The 15,202-nt window shown below is 41.5% G+C and overlaps 1 protein-coding gene across 2 annotated transcripts in view; it reads right to left on the bottom strand.

Moving 5' to 3' along the window:
• Positions 1-615: 615 nt before the first annotated feature.
• The window catches only part of MCUB (mitochondrial calcium uniporter dominant negative subunit beta), a 51,701-nt gene continuing 37,114 nt past the window's right edge, over positions 616-15,202 (bottom strand). The window contains exons 2-9 of one of the 2 annotated variants that reach the window (XM_082316004.1): positions 10,790-10,865; positions 10,347-10,517; positions 5,688-5,792; positions 5,323-5,483; positions 4,265-4,468; positions 2,737-2,853; positions 1,206-1,736; positions 616-664 (exon numbers count right to left, since the gene is read on the bottom strand). In XM_082316004.1, coding sequence (XP_082172130.1) covers positions 1,659-1,736; positions 2,737-2,853; positions 4,265-4,468; positions 5,323-5,483; positions 5,688-5,792; positions 10,347-10,517; positions 10,790-10,865 — 912 coding nt within the window. In that variant the 3' untranslated portion in view covers positions 616-664; positions 1,206-1,658. Of the gene's footprint in view, positions 665-1,205; positions 1,737-2,736; positions 2,854-3,404; positions 3,526-4,264; positions 4,469-5,322; positions 5,484-5,687; positions 5,793-10,346; positions 10,518-10,789; positions 10,866-15,202 lie in introns of those variants that run through there. The other variant, XM_082316005.1, reaches the window with a different exon arrangement.

Here is a 15,202-nt window from a genome sequence, read left to right on the forward strand (position 1 = left end):
GGGCTCAAACGTTATAGTTTGTATATATGATAGTTTCTAAAATCTTAAAGCAATTTTAAAGCTAGTATTACAGCTCTGTTCTTCTCAGGGAATTTGGGAAAAGTTGACTGGTGCAAAACTATTAATAGGTGCTCAGATTTTCTTGAAATTGGCACTTTTGATTACTTTTTTTCTTAAAAAGTTTTTTGCTTGATTGCCATCTAACTATGGCACATTTTACTATTTCCAAAACATTTCATCTATTGCATTAGATTCACTTTCCTTGCTGCAAGAGTACAGTTTACAGGGAATATGTTTGTAGGGCATCTTTTTAAATCTGTGGACAGCAGTATCCACCTTCCACTTTTTGTGGATTTATAGCTTTTTAGACATTTTTTATTTTCTCTCAACAGTAAAAAGGAACTTAATTCCTTGAGTACAATTACAGCATTAATAAAGATAAAGGGCTGCTTTTTGCTTGCACATCATTCATGTTTGGGGCACAAGTAAAGCTTGCTGGCGCTTTGCATCCTCAGGAGAAAAGCAAGCAGTAGTGAAATGAGACCGTGTGCAGCTTGCTTAGCCTGACTTTGGGCGAGCTCACCTTGTATACATCTCTAAAGCTAAAGCAAATCATTTCAAGGCTCCAGGCTTACTTACAGCTGCTGGACATCTCTAGGCAGCTCTGCAAAATACAACATATGCAAACCTTCATACTTCAGGCCTTGGTGCTGGATCAGCCTCTTCCCCCCCTTGCCCCCAGAGGAGATCAGCCATACGCTGTCATGGTGTATATAAAAGCGATAGAGCGTTTGTCACCACAGGATGTTTGTCACCGTAGGATTGCTGCTACTGCAGCATCAGTAATTTCAATGATACTAGAAGCAAATATTTCTTTTATTATTTTTTACATTAATGGTACATACGCTTAACGCTGGGGGACAATGGAGAACTCGAGAAAAGTCTCTTAATCCACTTTCCTGGGTATAAAAGAATTGATTTACTGGCTCTGCTTTAGTTAAATCTTCTCATATACTATGTTCTGAATCACAGATGTTAAATCTTACTATGGCTACCTTTTAAGTTTTGTATAAATCATGAATGTATAAATTTGAATGTTTTGATAAATTCTTTCAATAAAATGCAACAGTGAAACAGAAATGATTTTATAGTAAATGAGTTTGATATATCTTACTTTCCCAGCAATATTTACTAAAAAAGCTTACTTGTAATGCCAGTCTAGCCTCCCCCAATGGTGTTATATCAGAGTCAAAGCACAGAGCTAAGGAGAGGAAAACAGTAATTTCAGGGAAAAAAAATCCATAGTACTCAATGCAGATAATTGTTCTATGAGCTACTGCTGTGCTATAGTAAATAGTCCTAAAAAGACAGCCCTTGTTCTATAAAACATCCCTGTCATTTTACCAGCAGGCAGAATGCCTCCATTTTACTAATAGAGTTTTGACAAATATCTTGAAAAACCTTGCTTCAGCAGCAGCTTTATAGTATTTAAAAACAAACCAACAAACAAACCCAAACCGCCAAGGGACCAAATCATTTTTATAGATATTTATTGCAACTTTCAAAACTATAGTGGTCAAAAATATCGAGTTTCTGTAGAGTAATTAAATGTTTGTATCAGCTTTGAAAGGGTAATTCTAATATATACAAAACCAAAGTCAGTCCTTGTCATTGATTTCCTGGATTGGAAGCCTCAGGTGCAGAGGTTGGCGCAGACGCCTCAGGGATTCTTCTGCCTGCCAGTGCAAGAGAGAGTGAGAGTTCATCCTTCTGCAGCCGCCCGTTCCTCCTCTTTCACACATCCAGCATCCTTCCTTTCTCAGACCGCATTGGTCTCGCGCAAGAAACCAAACTGATCAAATGGAGGGCGCTGAACGTCTACAGACCTGCTCAGGTCGTTCAGCCACTCCAGAGAGAGGCATGTGCCCTGCCCGTCCACCCGCTCACCCACACCCCAAAGTATTATTTTCCTGAAATTACAATTACAAAATTCATACTCAAAGGCTACTGAAAAAGCATCAAACTCTAGCCTTACACCAAACGTGGCTCATGAAATGACACGAAAATGGCAAGAAAATGAAAAGAACCACAGGTCTCCAACGAACATTAGGGGTAGTTTCAATTTTCTTTCAGGAGACGTTGAACACGGGGCTGGGGAGACGGAATGGGGGAGTAAGAATTGAGGAGTGGGATCTGCTATGTTTTTTCACGAAGATTACAAAGTTTCTCCCAGGCACCTACACCACCAGCTTTTACAGAATATGGGTGACCGGATGGAAATCGAAGCCTTTTACCTGAGCAACAGGATTAGGTTGTCAAATGCTGAACTCTGCAAGGCAGCTTCCCTCCAAGGAAGGGAAAGGACTGTGTTACCACAGCAGTGCAGCAAACACGCTGTCTCCGAAAGCAATACAGCTATTCTATTAAAATGGCCAAAAATGCAACATATTTGAGTATGCAAAAAATGGATGTGTAGGGCTGATAAACTGACTTATTTGTTTTGAATTAAATTAATGAGGGTCTCCCTTTCTGATGACTTACTGAAGTAGTTTATACATCAATGGCAAACATTGTGTGGTTATTTAAACAGCTCAAACTGGCTGATCAGCAATACGCTGTTTGTTTTGAATGTAAGTAAGTAACAAGCCTTGAGGTCAGTTTTCTGTTAGCTGGGAGTTTACTGAAAAAGCCTTAACCCAGAGGCTACCTCATTATTTAAGGACTGTATTTAAATACCTCTGCTAGGTCTTCTTTGAGCTTGTTATACCGTTCCACATTAAAATGCTGTTTTTTGGATTTCCGATAGAAGTAGTGGAGGAACTGCCTGTCTTTAGCGTCAGGGTAAATGTAGTCCTGGTGAAGAAAGCAGGACACATATTTGGGGTTAGCAAGGAAACTGGGTAGAGGTCAGAAGATTATCGGCACACATGAGTTTTCAATAGAAATGCAGTCTGTTTCAGGAAGATTTATCTAGTTCGACACACACACGTTCTGTTAAGAGGTTACATATGAGGTTATGCCCTTATAGGTCATAAGGGCCTTTTAGACACATGGTAGGAATCATTTCTATTGCATCTAAAGGAATTTTCAATCATAATAAAGACATAGTGTGATCTTTGTGACTGCAGCTGCCGGAGTCAACGGACTTCCAAGGAGTCAGGGAAAGTTCAACTACTACGTCTCAAAGACTTACTTGAAAGTCTCAAGCAATGGCGCCGGCAGCTGTTCAAAAAAGCCAAGCAGTAATCTCTTTATCTGCTCATATACAAAAAGCAGGAATGCCTCAGCCCGTCTTAAAAATCAGTGAGACGGAGTAAAACTCGCATTTGGAGCCAGCTGTCCATAAAAACAGACACATCTCCCCTTTTCACTGAAGGAACCCAACATCTCACGGGCTCTATAGATCCACTGCTATTCTGGAAGGAAGCGTTGGCTACTCTTCCACATACCTCCATAACAAAAAGAGTTTTGTATCACAGGTGCAAATGGACATCGAGATGTCCACTTCGGGCGTAAAGTACAGAGCTAAAACAGGAAAGAGAAACATTCCTCAGAGTCTTACAGGATTTCAGGACAAGTCTGTATTGTGCAGCTCAGTTAAGATCTGGTTTTTTGTTACTCGGCAAAATTTTTTTATCTAAACAAAGCCTGTTTCCTGCCCCATTTCAGCTGTCCTAGATTTACCTCCATTCAAAGTCAAGGAAAAGCAGTCAGACTGTGAAGAACAAAGCAATAACGTTTTTTTCAGGCACCGAAGTAGGTATATTTCAATAATGCAACTGCCAGATTTCCAAACCGTTTGGCACCCTGCACCGTTTATATGTAACCTCCAGCTAATAAAAGCTACTGTTCCGTGATTCACGTCCTGGCCTGCTGTAAGGCAGCGGTCACTAACTGGCACAGCACTACTAGTTGCTCTCCCTTTAAAGCAATGAGCAAGGTGCCGTTTACTATTCAAAGTGATCTACGACAATTTAAAATAAAAGGAGAGACTTCTTTCAGCGCTTTTCATTCCCTAGGCTACGAAGTCTTACAGATAGTAGTTCTGCTCAGCAGCTGGTCTGCAGTTCACATGTAACTGTACCTGGCTTGACTTTGCATGATATAACGTTCGTATCCAGCCCCATTAGGCATCAAACAAGTCCCTATCTGATGGCAAGGCTACTTACTGAATTCTATTTTCATCAGAGCGCAAACATTGTGATTTTCAGAGTCAGTTTTCCTCCTTTGCCATACTCCAGACATTTACAAAACGAGGACTTACCTGTTTAGTAAGAACAAAGTAGGCATAGAAAGCCATGGCACTCCCGTAAGTGATGAAGTAGGTGACTGGCTCCATGATGTCCCACGAGTAGACCCACCACGTGAGCCACGCCAGCGCTCCCCCTTGTGTCGACATCAGAGCTAAGCCAACCCACAGAAGCCTGGAGGTCTTTGCATGCGCACTGTCCGTGATTCTGGCTTTCATCTAAGGAAAAGCAATATAGAAACCTGTTCAAGCCAGAGTTGCAACTGATGAGCGGCTCCTCAACTATGTTTTCGCCTGCTGGGCTAGTTCCTTTCTCAGGATCTCTTACTGACTCCGGTTACCGCCTTAACCTTGCCAAGAAAGAAAAGGATTGAAATTCAAGGGTAGCCAGATCTCCTGGCTGTTGCGCACCAAGAAATGCTGCTTTTAATCTCCCCTTCCCACTACTAGGGATTTATGTCTACTGGATTTCCATTTACCATTCAAGGCAGCTCTGGTTAACGCTGAGGCCGGTCCACACAAAGCAGGTCTGAAGCCAAGGAAAAGTTTGTCCACTTCGTCAGGCTCTTTCTGGCTTCCTCCCCTCATGCTGGGTTAGCTTACCCTGCCCTAGATCAACATTCATACCTTCCCTCCTTGGATTATGGCAACCATTAGTCCCAACAATTTGCCTTGCTGCCTTGGTGGTACAGAAAACCCTAGCCTAAGCCACAGATGATTTCTGCCTCACTATTGTTTTTTCTGTAATGGGTATTCAGAACGCATAGAGCAACAGGTGACTAAGGGGACTTTCAATCCCAATACTAGCCATGCTGAGGCTTGTTCACGACAGCTTTCTCCAGGTGTTGTGGTTTCTACCCAGGGCATGTACATAACAGGAGGGAAAAGAACTGAATTGAAAATAATTTGAGTTATATTTGAATTGACCCTCGTTTGCGTAACAAAAGCGCCAGACACACCCTAGCCATTCATGCTGATTTTTTCTATCAGAGGACTTACTCTTGATGAAAGGAAATGCTTCCGAGTTCTTAAAAAAAAAAAAAAAAAAAAAAAAAGCAACCCCACTTTCCAACCTGTTCAAGAGGCAGCAGCTCTTCTTTCAGATGGTCTAGTTTCTGTAGTAATTCTCTTTCTTTCCTGATCTGGTGATCTTCTAAATGTAGAGCCACAAACAGTCTGTGAACCAAGGATTTGACATCTTCCATTTCAGTAGCATGCTCACTACTCAGCTTATCTGAAAAGAAAATGTTTGTCATATAAAACATTTCAAAAACCTACCCTTCTTCATTCTCTCCCCACTCCAACCCCCAAAAGCAGGACCATCCAACGGTAAAAAAAAAAGATATTCCCTTCTCCAGATAGGTTCCCATTTTCTGAGACTTCCCGTGCCTTTCACTAGATGAGTGAGATAATCAGGGTTATTAAGCATCGCTCTTACCTTTTACAGGAGGTGACACACTGTATGCTGTGTTGTTGATAAGAAGTTTAAAGTCATTCATCAATAAGACCTCCATCAAGGTTGCATCAGAGACCTTGCTACCATCTGCAGAAGAAAGATTTAAGTTGTAAATCATTTATCATAAGGAACCTTAACCATGAGCTGATATCCCTTTGGAAAAGTGCTAGAGTTCTTTATTAATAATGTTTGGAAGGGAACAGTACTTCTAGTAAATCTGGTAACTGATACTAAAAAGTAAGGAGGAACACATCAACGCAGAGTGCGTGCCTGAATGCTTTCTCTAGCAGCGTCATTCGGACTTGCCGCTACTATGAGCGGACTCGCATTTTCTTGTGGTACAGTTATGAGTAGTATTGACCCATTGGGAAGGGGAGGGCAAAGGAAAAAGAAGTCTTGCATAAAACAGCAACAAATTGCAACATAAAGATCTGCATTTTTGTTTCTCCATCCACACACAAGTTTGCATCTTCACTAGGACAAAGGGTTTGGGGAAATTAAAAGACCTTCAAAGACCTCACCTTCAGTAATAGATTTATGTCTTTCTTTAAACAAGCTCCTCTAGTCAAAAGGACCTATTCTTGTCAGTAGTGGTGTTCAGATTTTTATTAATCTTACTTGCAATCACTGTGTTTCAATATCAATTGTGACTGGGAGTTAAGAAGTAGATAGCTACACTGTCCAGTACAAGGCAGCCCAGAAACCACAGAGGCATTAGTCTAAAATGCTCTGGAGAACCCTTTTCTACTTTTCTCTTTATGCAAAAATTTACATGAATGCTACCCCATCAGCAACACAGAGAACAGGCTGAGAAAGAAAAAATCCTATCTATTTTCAATGACTTAAAATCAGAGACAAGGGGGCAACTGTGGCATTCAGTCAGGAAAGCCGGTTGTTGAAGATTTTATCCTGCTTTTATATTTGCTCCTTCTTTTCATTCCCTCTCTACCATTTTTCTGTGCCAAAGGCCCTTTCACCCAAAACGCAGTATCTGTGTCTGCTTAGGGCTTAGAAAAGATTTGCCAGTGGTAGATGGACCACAACTTCAATATATGAAAAGGCTCTCATCCAACAGCATGGGCATACTGCAGCCCTTCCCAGGGCATTCTCAACACAGCACATCTTGCAAGATTAGTCCTCTGGCAACATCGCCCATTGCTTGAACAACAGGAAAAACACTTGCATCCAAATGAGAAATGGATCCCTTCCTACTTTACATTCAATACACAAAAGCAGATGTAATCTAAAACCTCTGCTGAAATCTAAAAGATCTGTTTTGTCCCATCTCTACTTTTTGTTTCCCTGTTTAAAGGGGCTTGAAGTTTGTAAATAACCTCTTTGCCTTAGTATATTACTACTCCTCCTGCCTGCCTGCTTTCATATCTCCTCTTCATTTCATCATCCACCGCACCTAGGATGCAAAGGAACACATCACATCCCACAGGGAGCTGAAGACACCGAAAAGGAGTTCCCGGAGTCATTAGCAGCAACATGTAATGGCGGACCCCCAGAACACTCGCTGGCCCATATCCAGCAGATCCCAGATCCACCCAGTAAAACCAGCCCCCACAGGGGGTTCAGGTGGCCCAAGAACTGCACACCATTGCTGCTGGACACATCGCTGTGGCATGGGGGGGTCAAAAGCCACAGAGCAGCTGCTCCATGGTAGCTGTTTGACCTCATCTTCATTTCCTATACATCATAAGGGCATCGTCCCCTGCCCCTGCCAAGGGGTGGGCAGCGGTGGAAAACACCAGCTTTACTCCTGAGATGAATAATGATCAGGCTACAAAACATGAAGATTTTTGTACATAAATATTTGCCACAGCGCTACTGCCCCAGCTCCTCCATCTGTCCCCACATGCCCACTACAGAAAGGCACCGCAGATAACCCCACACCTGCAATTATTTATTCACTGGAACTCTGTTCTCAGGCCCCATCTGCTGAGGCTCCGACTACTGCGCTCCATGAGCTAACACACCAGCTGGCTCCCCGACCCACTCTGTGTGGGTAGCAAAGCAAACCTGGAAGGCTATCACTTTCAATCCAAAATCTGAAATTTTAATGTGCCCATCCACTCATTTCTTTTTTTCTTTTTATTTTTTTTTACAGTGTAATAGAACATCAAAGCTCATTTGCATGTAAATTATTAAGGTGACATTTATGAAGTGACATTTAAGCAAAAAATGCTTTTCAAAAGAAGTGCCAGACAGGCTTTTTGTTCTGGATGTGATACAACACCGATTTATTAACCTGTCCAACCTTTCATTAACTGAAAAGCAGAAAAGTTTGGGGGGAAGGGAGGTGTTTTGTTTTAGAAAATTCCCCACAGGCTTTCAGCAAAAGGCTACTTTCCTTCCTATACCTAAGCACAAGTGTTCAAATGTGGACCAAGGGCCATTTTTTGCCTACAGAAGTTTTGCAGGACCAAAATCGAATCCACAGAAAATGAAAGTGAGTCATCATACATAGCGCTAATGCTTTCAATTAAGGTTGGGTTTCATTTAATGGCTAAATGACACAGAAGAAGTGTCCGCACTAAATCACGGCTTCATAATTTTTCTTTAATAATAAATGTTTACATTCAGCTCTCGGTACTTGACCAATAGTTTCTCTTTACAGTATCAATTTCCTAATAAATTAAACATCTAAGCTGTTCTCTAACATTACAATTGCCCAGCACTTGAAAAATACAGAGCAGAGAACTGTTTAATAGGCATTGTTTTAATAAAAATGGACAATGTTTCTATTTCAAAGTCGGGGGGGAGGCGGTGTTAAACCAGATGAAAATGGCCCAAATTCCTTTCCACTTTGGAACCTGCTGCCCGTCCATGCCAAAAATGCCAGACTTGTAGGTTTCTTAGGGAAATTATCTTATGCTTCACAAGTGACCGATATTTGCACTGCAGCAGAATGAGTAGTTAGCCTTTGCTGACATACCACAGACAAAAGGATTCAGCAGTGAATCACAAATACCTCTGCCATGGATGTCTCCGCACAGATAGCAGTGCTCAGAGGTTAACTCTTCGCTGGCACATGTTCTTAGCTAGCCCTGCCTCACTCCAGTAAGAAATCCTTTTTAGTGAAAACTTCTGTGTTAAGAGGAAGGCAAGCTGCTCACAATGTCCATTTGCTACAGTGGCTTCTGAAGATACAAGAGTCTCTTAAGAAATTATCTTTTTCAAGAGAATTTTCTACCTCTGCTGCCTAGCAGACATAGCATTTAAAAAAAAAAAAAAAAAACCACAACAAAACACCAGTCCCAAAGTTCCTGTGTACACCAAGCTCACGCACACACTGGGATCCACACAGATGACATCTCCATTGCTCTAGAGGATACAAATATACTGCTCTATGGGGTATTTTCCTGGTTTACTGAATGTGCTCTCAAAGGCAACTAAAGCGGCTTCTCCTAGATCTGTGGCTTCCTGATCCTCTAGGAGCATCAATCTATTTTCAGTTTCTTTAGAAGTCCCTGCAACCCTCTGCAATATCAACCAGGAAGAAAGGGAACATTACAAATGCACCCAGTTTTGAACTTTTGGACCAACTTTCCTTGACGCCCTCCTTTCTTCTATTTATGTGTTAATTGATGGAAAAATAAATCTTTCTACAGGGATGTAGGTATCCTTTTTCTTTTTCTTGTTACATTCTTTCTTTCTTTCTAGGGGGTGAGAGGGGAAGGGAAGAAATAAGATGCTTTTAGTTAGCCAAATTCAAGTACCTATTCTACCAGATTCTACTACATCTCAGTTCTACTTTTGAGATTGAGTCCTTCTCTAGGACCAGGACAGGCGTTGCAAGACTTTTGAGAGTTGCTGTGGAAAAACTACAAAGCACTGCCAAAATACAAACCAAGTTCTCTTGGAAATAAAAGGAAAAAACAGCTTAACTAGCTGGATGTTAGCTTTTATCAACAGGCAGACCAAAGAGACAAAACACATGAAAACAGTGAGCACAGCTTGAGAAAATGACCTGAAGACTTGGGACAATGGGATAAACAGTATGCTACAAGGACGAAAGACCACATCAACGCTAACACATCAGTATAGCTTTTTCTTTTCAACCCAAGGGCCCCAAAGTAACGTACTCCAGCTGATGAATGAAACCTCCCCATAGTCTCAGAAAGCCACCCTTTATCATTGCACACAGTATCTGGCTGCTTAGCTCTTAGTAAGTTTTCCGTATGAGTTCAAGTTTGTAGCGAGGCAAACAGATTCTTCCAGCTCCGGGTAACACTGAACAACTGGCAGACATCACATTAAAAAGCCCGACTGGTTGTCTGCAAGAATGATCATGGAGGACAAGGAAAGAAAAAGATATCAAGGAAACTAGAGGAGAGACACTTATTGAAAGACAGCTTTACAAAGAGAAGCTACCTGAAAAAGATAATGGAGGACACTACTGGGATACAGGGAAGATTACAGTAACACGTCCAATTTTGCATTGTTAATCAACCTTTCCAAGAGGACTCAGATATTAAATCTGAAACACCAATAAACCCCAGAAGTGTTCAAGAACTACTCCAACAGCAACACTGCTAAACCTGATGGAGGACTGAACTCGTGCTTCAGGAAAGAAGTACAGTCCATTTGAAAAGGAATGGATTCCTTTTGAGGAACAACAGAAATGTAAGATACCTGTTGTAAAGACTTCCGCCCTCTCAATTCCTTTATCTTCTCTCTGCACGTCCTGCAGGAATGCCCCTACCGTGGTCACCACTGGCTTAACAGTGAACCGACAGCGTTCGCTTCTTGTGGGCAGCGTAAGAGTTATCACAGGAAGACCATGTCTGTAATTAATAGTTACTTCTGGGGAGGCAGAAAAGAAAACTAAGTGAAAAAGTCATATCGTAAGTTGTAGTTTAATTTAAAAGCTGTTTTGAAAACACACGATGAATAAAGAAAACCACACAAAACATTCTAGATTTCTGTAGTTAATATAGTACTTCTATTTCTGGGATATATATATAGAGATATAGATATAAAACATGCAACTAACGTCATCTCACCTGACTCCCACAAAATAAATGAAAAGTTTGTTGACGCTGATGGAAGGGGGAAAACCCGCTGGGCGAGCTTACCGTCAGATGGCACCAGCGTGCTGTGAGGTGCTCCTTCCCGGCCCCTCCAAGCTCCGGCGTGCCTCCACAGCAGCACCTGCAGCAGGGACACAGGGAGCTTGCTTTAGAAAGGTTAGGAGGCAAGATTTATCTGGTCAAAGGCAGTGCCCAGCCTGTCATGGTCATCTGCTTCTGTGTGTTCTGACAGCAGAGCTGTCCTTCTGAAGAAAAACCCCTCGCCCACCCATTTCTATTTAAAACACGGAACCATCATCATAGAAAGCATAAACGTTGCCAAGGGTATTAATGTATTGCCCATAGTTTAACTTTTTGTCTAGCATGGTGTAAATAACTCAAGGAAAAAGGGAAAGGGGAAGGAAAGAAAGGGGAAAAAAAATGCAGTGTTTCTGAAGTGCTTCATGCAACTTTTACAGTAAGCCCCCTCCTCTACCCCAAGTGCCTGAAGGCAGAACTGTTCTGCAGCAGTTCAGGGTCCGCAGTATAACTTAAAACAGTGAAGTTTTTTACTGCCAAATCATAAACAGAATGGCATTCTTCATAATCTCAAATAAAATAAAAGCCAGTGCAGACTGAGGTCACTCCCCTTTGCTTCGTAATTATATATCATATACCAAAAGTTAACTATTGACATTCATGGTGCTAAAAGACAGTAACAACAATGCAGCTTGCCAAAGTATGGAAGATTTATTTTTATTTTTTAAATCTGAACGGCTGTTTCAACTGCAGCTGAGATGCTGCCGCAACTAACAGCGCCCCCAGCCTCTGGTACCGCATCGAAGGAGGCACACCCAGATGCAGGCAGTATCCCCTACACCCTGGGGCAGTGCTGACGGCAGGTTTTTGAACCCGCATGGTCGCACTCCCAAGCCTGTCCCTTCCAGATACATTGGCGAGAACCATCAAGACGCTTCAACACGGCCATGTCAAAACAGAGAAGACAAACTGCTCTGATTAGACCCGTGTACTTGAAGCAGTCCAGCCACGCTGCGGAAGATGCAACTACTCCAACGCAAAAGTACTCTGCTTCTACAGCTAGTCCCTCTGCACAAGGAGAGGAACAATTTTGTTGCAGTGACTCCCACATTACTGCTATAAAGTAAGTGTAACAGGCAGAAGTAGGAAGGGAAATCACATCCCTGACTAAGCTGGTTACAAAAATTGTGCGTGGGCTGGACCAAGGCATGGGGTTTGAAATATGATGGCCGGGGGAAATGCAAAGTAATGTGGGGAGAGATGACAAGGACTGATTCTCCCTCTGGTGAGCTTTATAGCTCATCTTTCTGAAGGCCACATTATTTCATAGTCTGCAAGCTAATCTCCTTTGAGAAGGCAGGAAAGGAAAGCTACAAATGCAAGAGGCCTCTGCCCACTCAGTATGCCAAGCACTGCTCACCATGTTCATGTGATTTATTTGTTTTTAAGGAATCACAAGCTTGACAGTCTGGATAGGAATATCCTATTGGTTAAATAAAGAACTCACCTGTAAAAAATAAATCTGCGTGTTTCAAAGAGGCTGACCTTACCCTAGCTTTCTACTTGGAACAAGCACTTTTCAGGATTTAAAGAAAATAAAATTAATCACACTGAGAAATTCGTGTATTGTAAACTTCAGGCATCAAAGGCACTCAGAAACCTTAAACACAAAAGCATTACCAAAGAAAAAAAAAAAAAAAAAAAAAAAAGGACAGACACTAAGAGTGCAGGAATGCCAAATGGCCACCCAGAGCTAGGACACGTGCGGGAACTTGTTTGGTTCTCCAGCAGAGCAAGGGACTTTCCCTGGAGCAGAGCAGGACACACAGCCCGGCTCAGCAGTTCTCACCCCACCCACAGGGGACACCTACACCCACAAAACATGTAGTAGGGCAACAACATTCAACACGTGATCTGTTTTTCCACAGAAGACCCTGAAACACACCGATCAGAACAGTCCACGGTAATACTGAACAGCCTTGAATCTAAGAACAACTGTCATATTTGTTTCTTCTGAGGGATATATTTAAGGAACTAATTTTTTTTACAGACATCTGATATGTAACTTTGCCATTAATATTTAGACACCTATCCTCCAATGTGCCTCAGGCACGGAACTGCTCCATGCTTGGACTGGAAGGTTCCTTCAATTTTTTTTTTTTAAGTCACAGATTCATAGAATGGTTTGGGCTGGAAGAGACCTTAAAGATCATCTAGTTCCAGCCCCCTGCCATGGGCAGGGATACCAGCCACTAGATCAGGCTGCTCAAAGTCCTGTTTTGATGAATGGATGATGGAGGAAACAATGCATTCAACAATTAATACATATGAATATATTAAAATATTTAAATGTATTAAATGTATTAAGTTAAAATATTTATTATATTAAATTCCATTTATTGAAATAAAATCTTTATGGTATTTAATTCTATTATTCTTTAGACTTTGACATTTACCATTCATGATCCATTGAAAGAATCTCTATATACTGAAGCTTTTTTTTTTTCTTTTTTAGATTGTCTGTTAATGCAGGCTACCCATTAAAATCACCTGCAAAGAATATGTGAAGTATAAGAAAAGCAAAAGCCACTGAGCCATGGAGTTGAACTGAGTTCCAAATAATGAACTCTTTCTATACAAGCTCTAGGCTGATTAGCCGGGAAGCGTGAAGGGCTGAGTTAACTTTCTCTCTGTGTTTCCAGATTTAATCTCCATTTTCAGTGAAGTTACGAAACCGTTAGCTTGCGCCCTACAGCTAAATCACTGTGCCCCTTTTGAGGTGCTTGGACTGCCCCTACCCTGCCACTGGGAAAGAAATGAAGTTGGCAACGACCACAGCTAAAAGGAAGACTTGAACTGCGGGACCAAGCCAACAAGACTGCCCTCACAGTGACACCAGTGAGAGCTGGAACAGAAGGAATGTGTCCTGAATTAACTGCATCACGACTTTGAGATACTGTAAGGACAGCATACTACTACCTCTTTTATATGCCAGTACACGCATCTCTTGGCTAATTCATCTAACCACACAAATGCTAAGGAAAGCTATTCTACATCTTTCTGCAACTCAAACACACACGTCGCAGGACATCTGGCTAAAACACCTCTAATACAATCACAACTATGTTCTGGAATCAGGCCAAAGGCTTGTGAACAGCATTTAGCTGTGAAACACCCTTTCTCTCTCAGCTGTATTTGCTTTTTAACATAAAACACCTGGGAGCAGCAGGCAGCCACAGTGACCTAGATCTCTTGACTCAGTTCAAGGCATGGACTCTAGGAGTGAAAACTCATGAGAATTTGAGGCACAGAGTGATAATTGTAATAAAAATAATCCAATACATTCCGTTAAAAACCACCGGTTGGTGTAAAACAGAAAACAGACATCTACTTTAAAGAAGTACTTTCTCTCTTAAGGGTACGTTCTGTCTCTAATAGGAGAGAAGTTGCCACTGTTAAAAGTCAGAGTGGAAATTTCAATGATCTGGTTTACAGCACAGCTTTAGGGACTAATGTAGCAGCATAACTGAGCTGGAAAACTAAGCAGCCAGACATGGCGGGTGGGAGAGACAGGAATAGCAATACTGCATTTTTCAATTTTGAGAGTGGCAAACCACTGAACCTACCTACACTGCATTTTCTGGAGTTAGCTGTTCCAAATAAGCCATCTCTTATGATGTTGAGTGACTGCTGCTGCAAACTTAAGCTCAAATTTACGTGTGACCAGTTACGTGTAAGAAATTAGTATCATCATCAGTATATGAGGCGGCATGAAAGCCTCTGATCTTCCTCAGCACTGCATATGCAAATAGAAACCTCATCAGGAACCGTAACTTCTGTTCTGTGGAAAATTGTAATGTGAGTGGGAAGGGAGAGAGCACGAAGTAAAAATATTTTTCTCATGAAAAAGTGACCTTGAAAAAGGAGTTCTACAAAAAGATGTCATTCGGAGACTTTCTGAGAGCATGGAATTATCTTTTGACACTTAGTTGATTTATTTCATTCTGACTTGCCATACCAAAATGTTGTAAAAAATCTGAACCAAAACGCAGCTAGCCAACAATCACATATTTGAAACTGTTTTGACTTTGCTTATGTAAATCTCAGAGGATTCGGTAGTTTTGGTTTGTTATTTCAACAGCAAAAATAATGTAATGCTCCTTCAACATTCAAGTCCCCATTAATTTGCCTTTATTAGTGGAAAGCTTTTCATTCCAACCAAAAGACATAGTCCCCTCAACTCCATCTGCACTCTTCTTGAAGTGCCATGCGATACTACAGCTGAAATGTTATATTCCTCCAGTGTGAGATGCTGTCGATAATGCCTCAAGTCAAACGCGTAAGCAGCCTTCACCAAAAATGATTACCACAGACCGTTACTATGAATGCTATGGTCTCTCACATTCTCATTTCCTTCTCTCTAAGGCAATGATATGAATC

This window comes from Platalea leucorodia, assembly GCF_965183815.1.
Source record: "Platalea leucorodia genome assembly, chromosome: 6".
Taxonomy (NCBI): Eukaryota; Metazoa; Chordata; class Aves; order Pelecaniformes; family Threskiornithidae; genus Platalea; species Platalea leucorodia.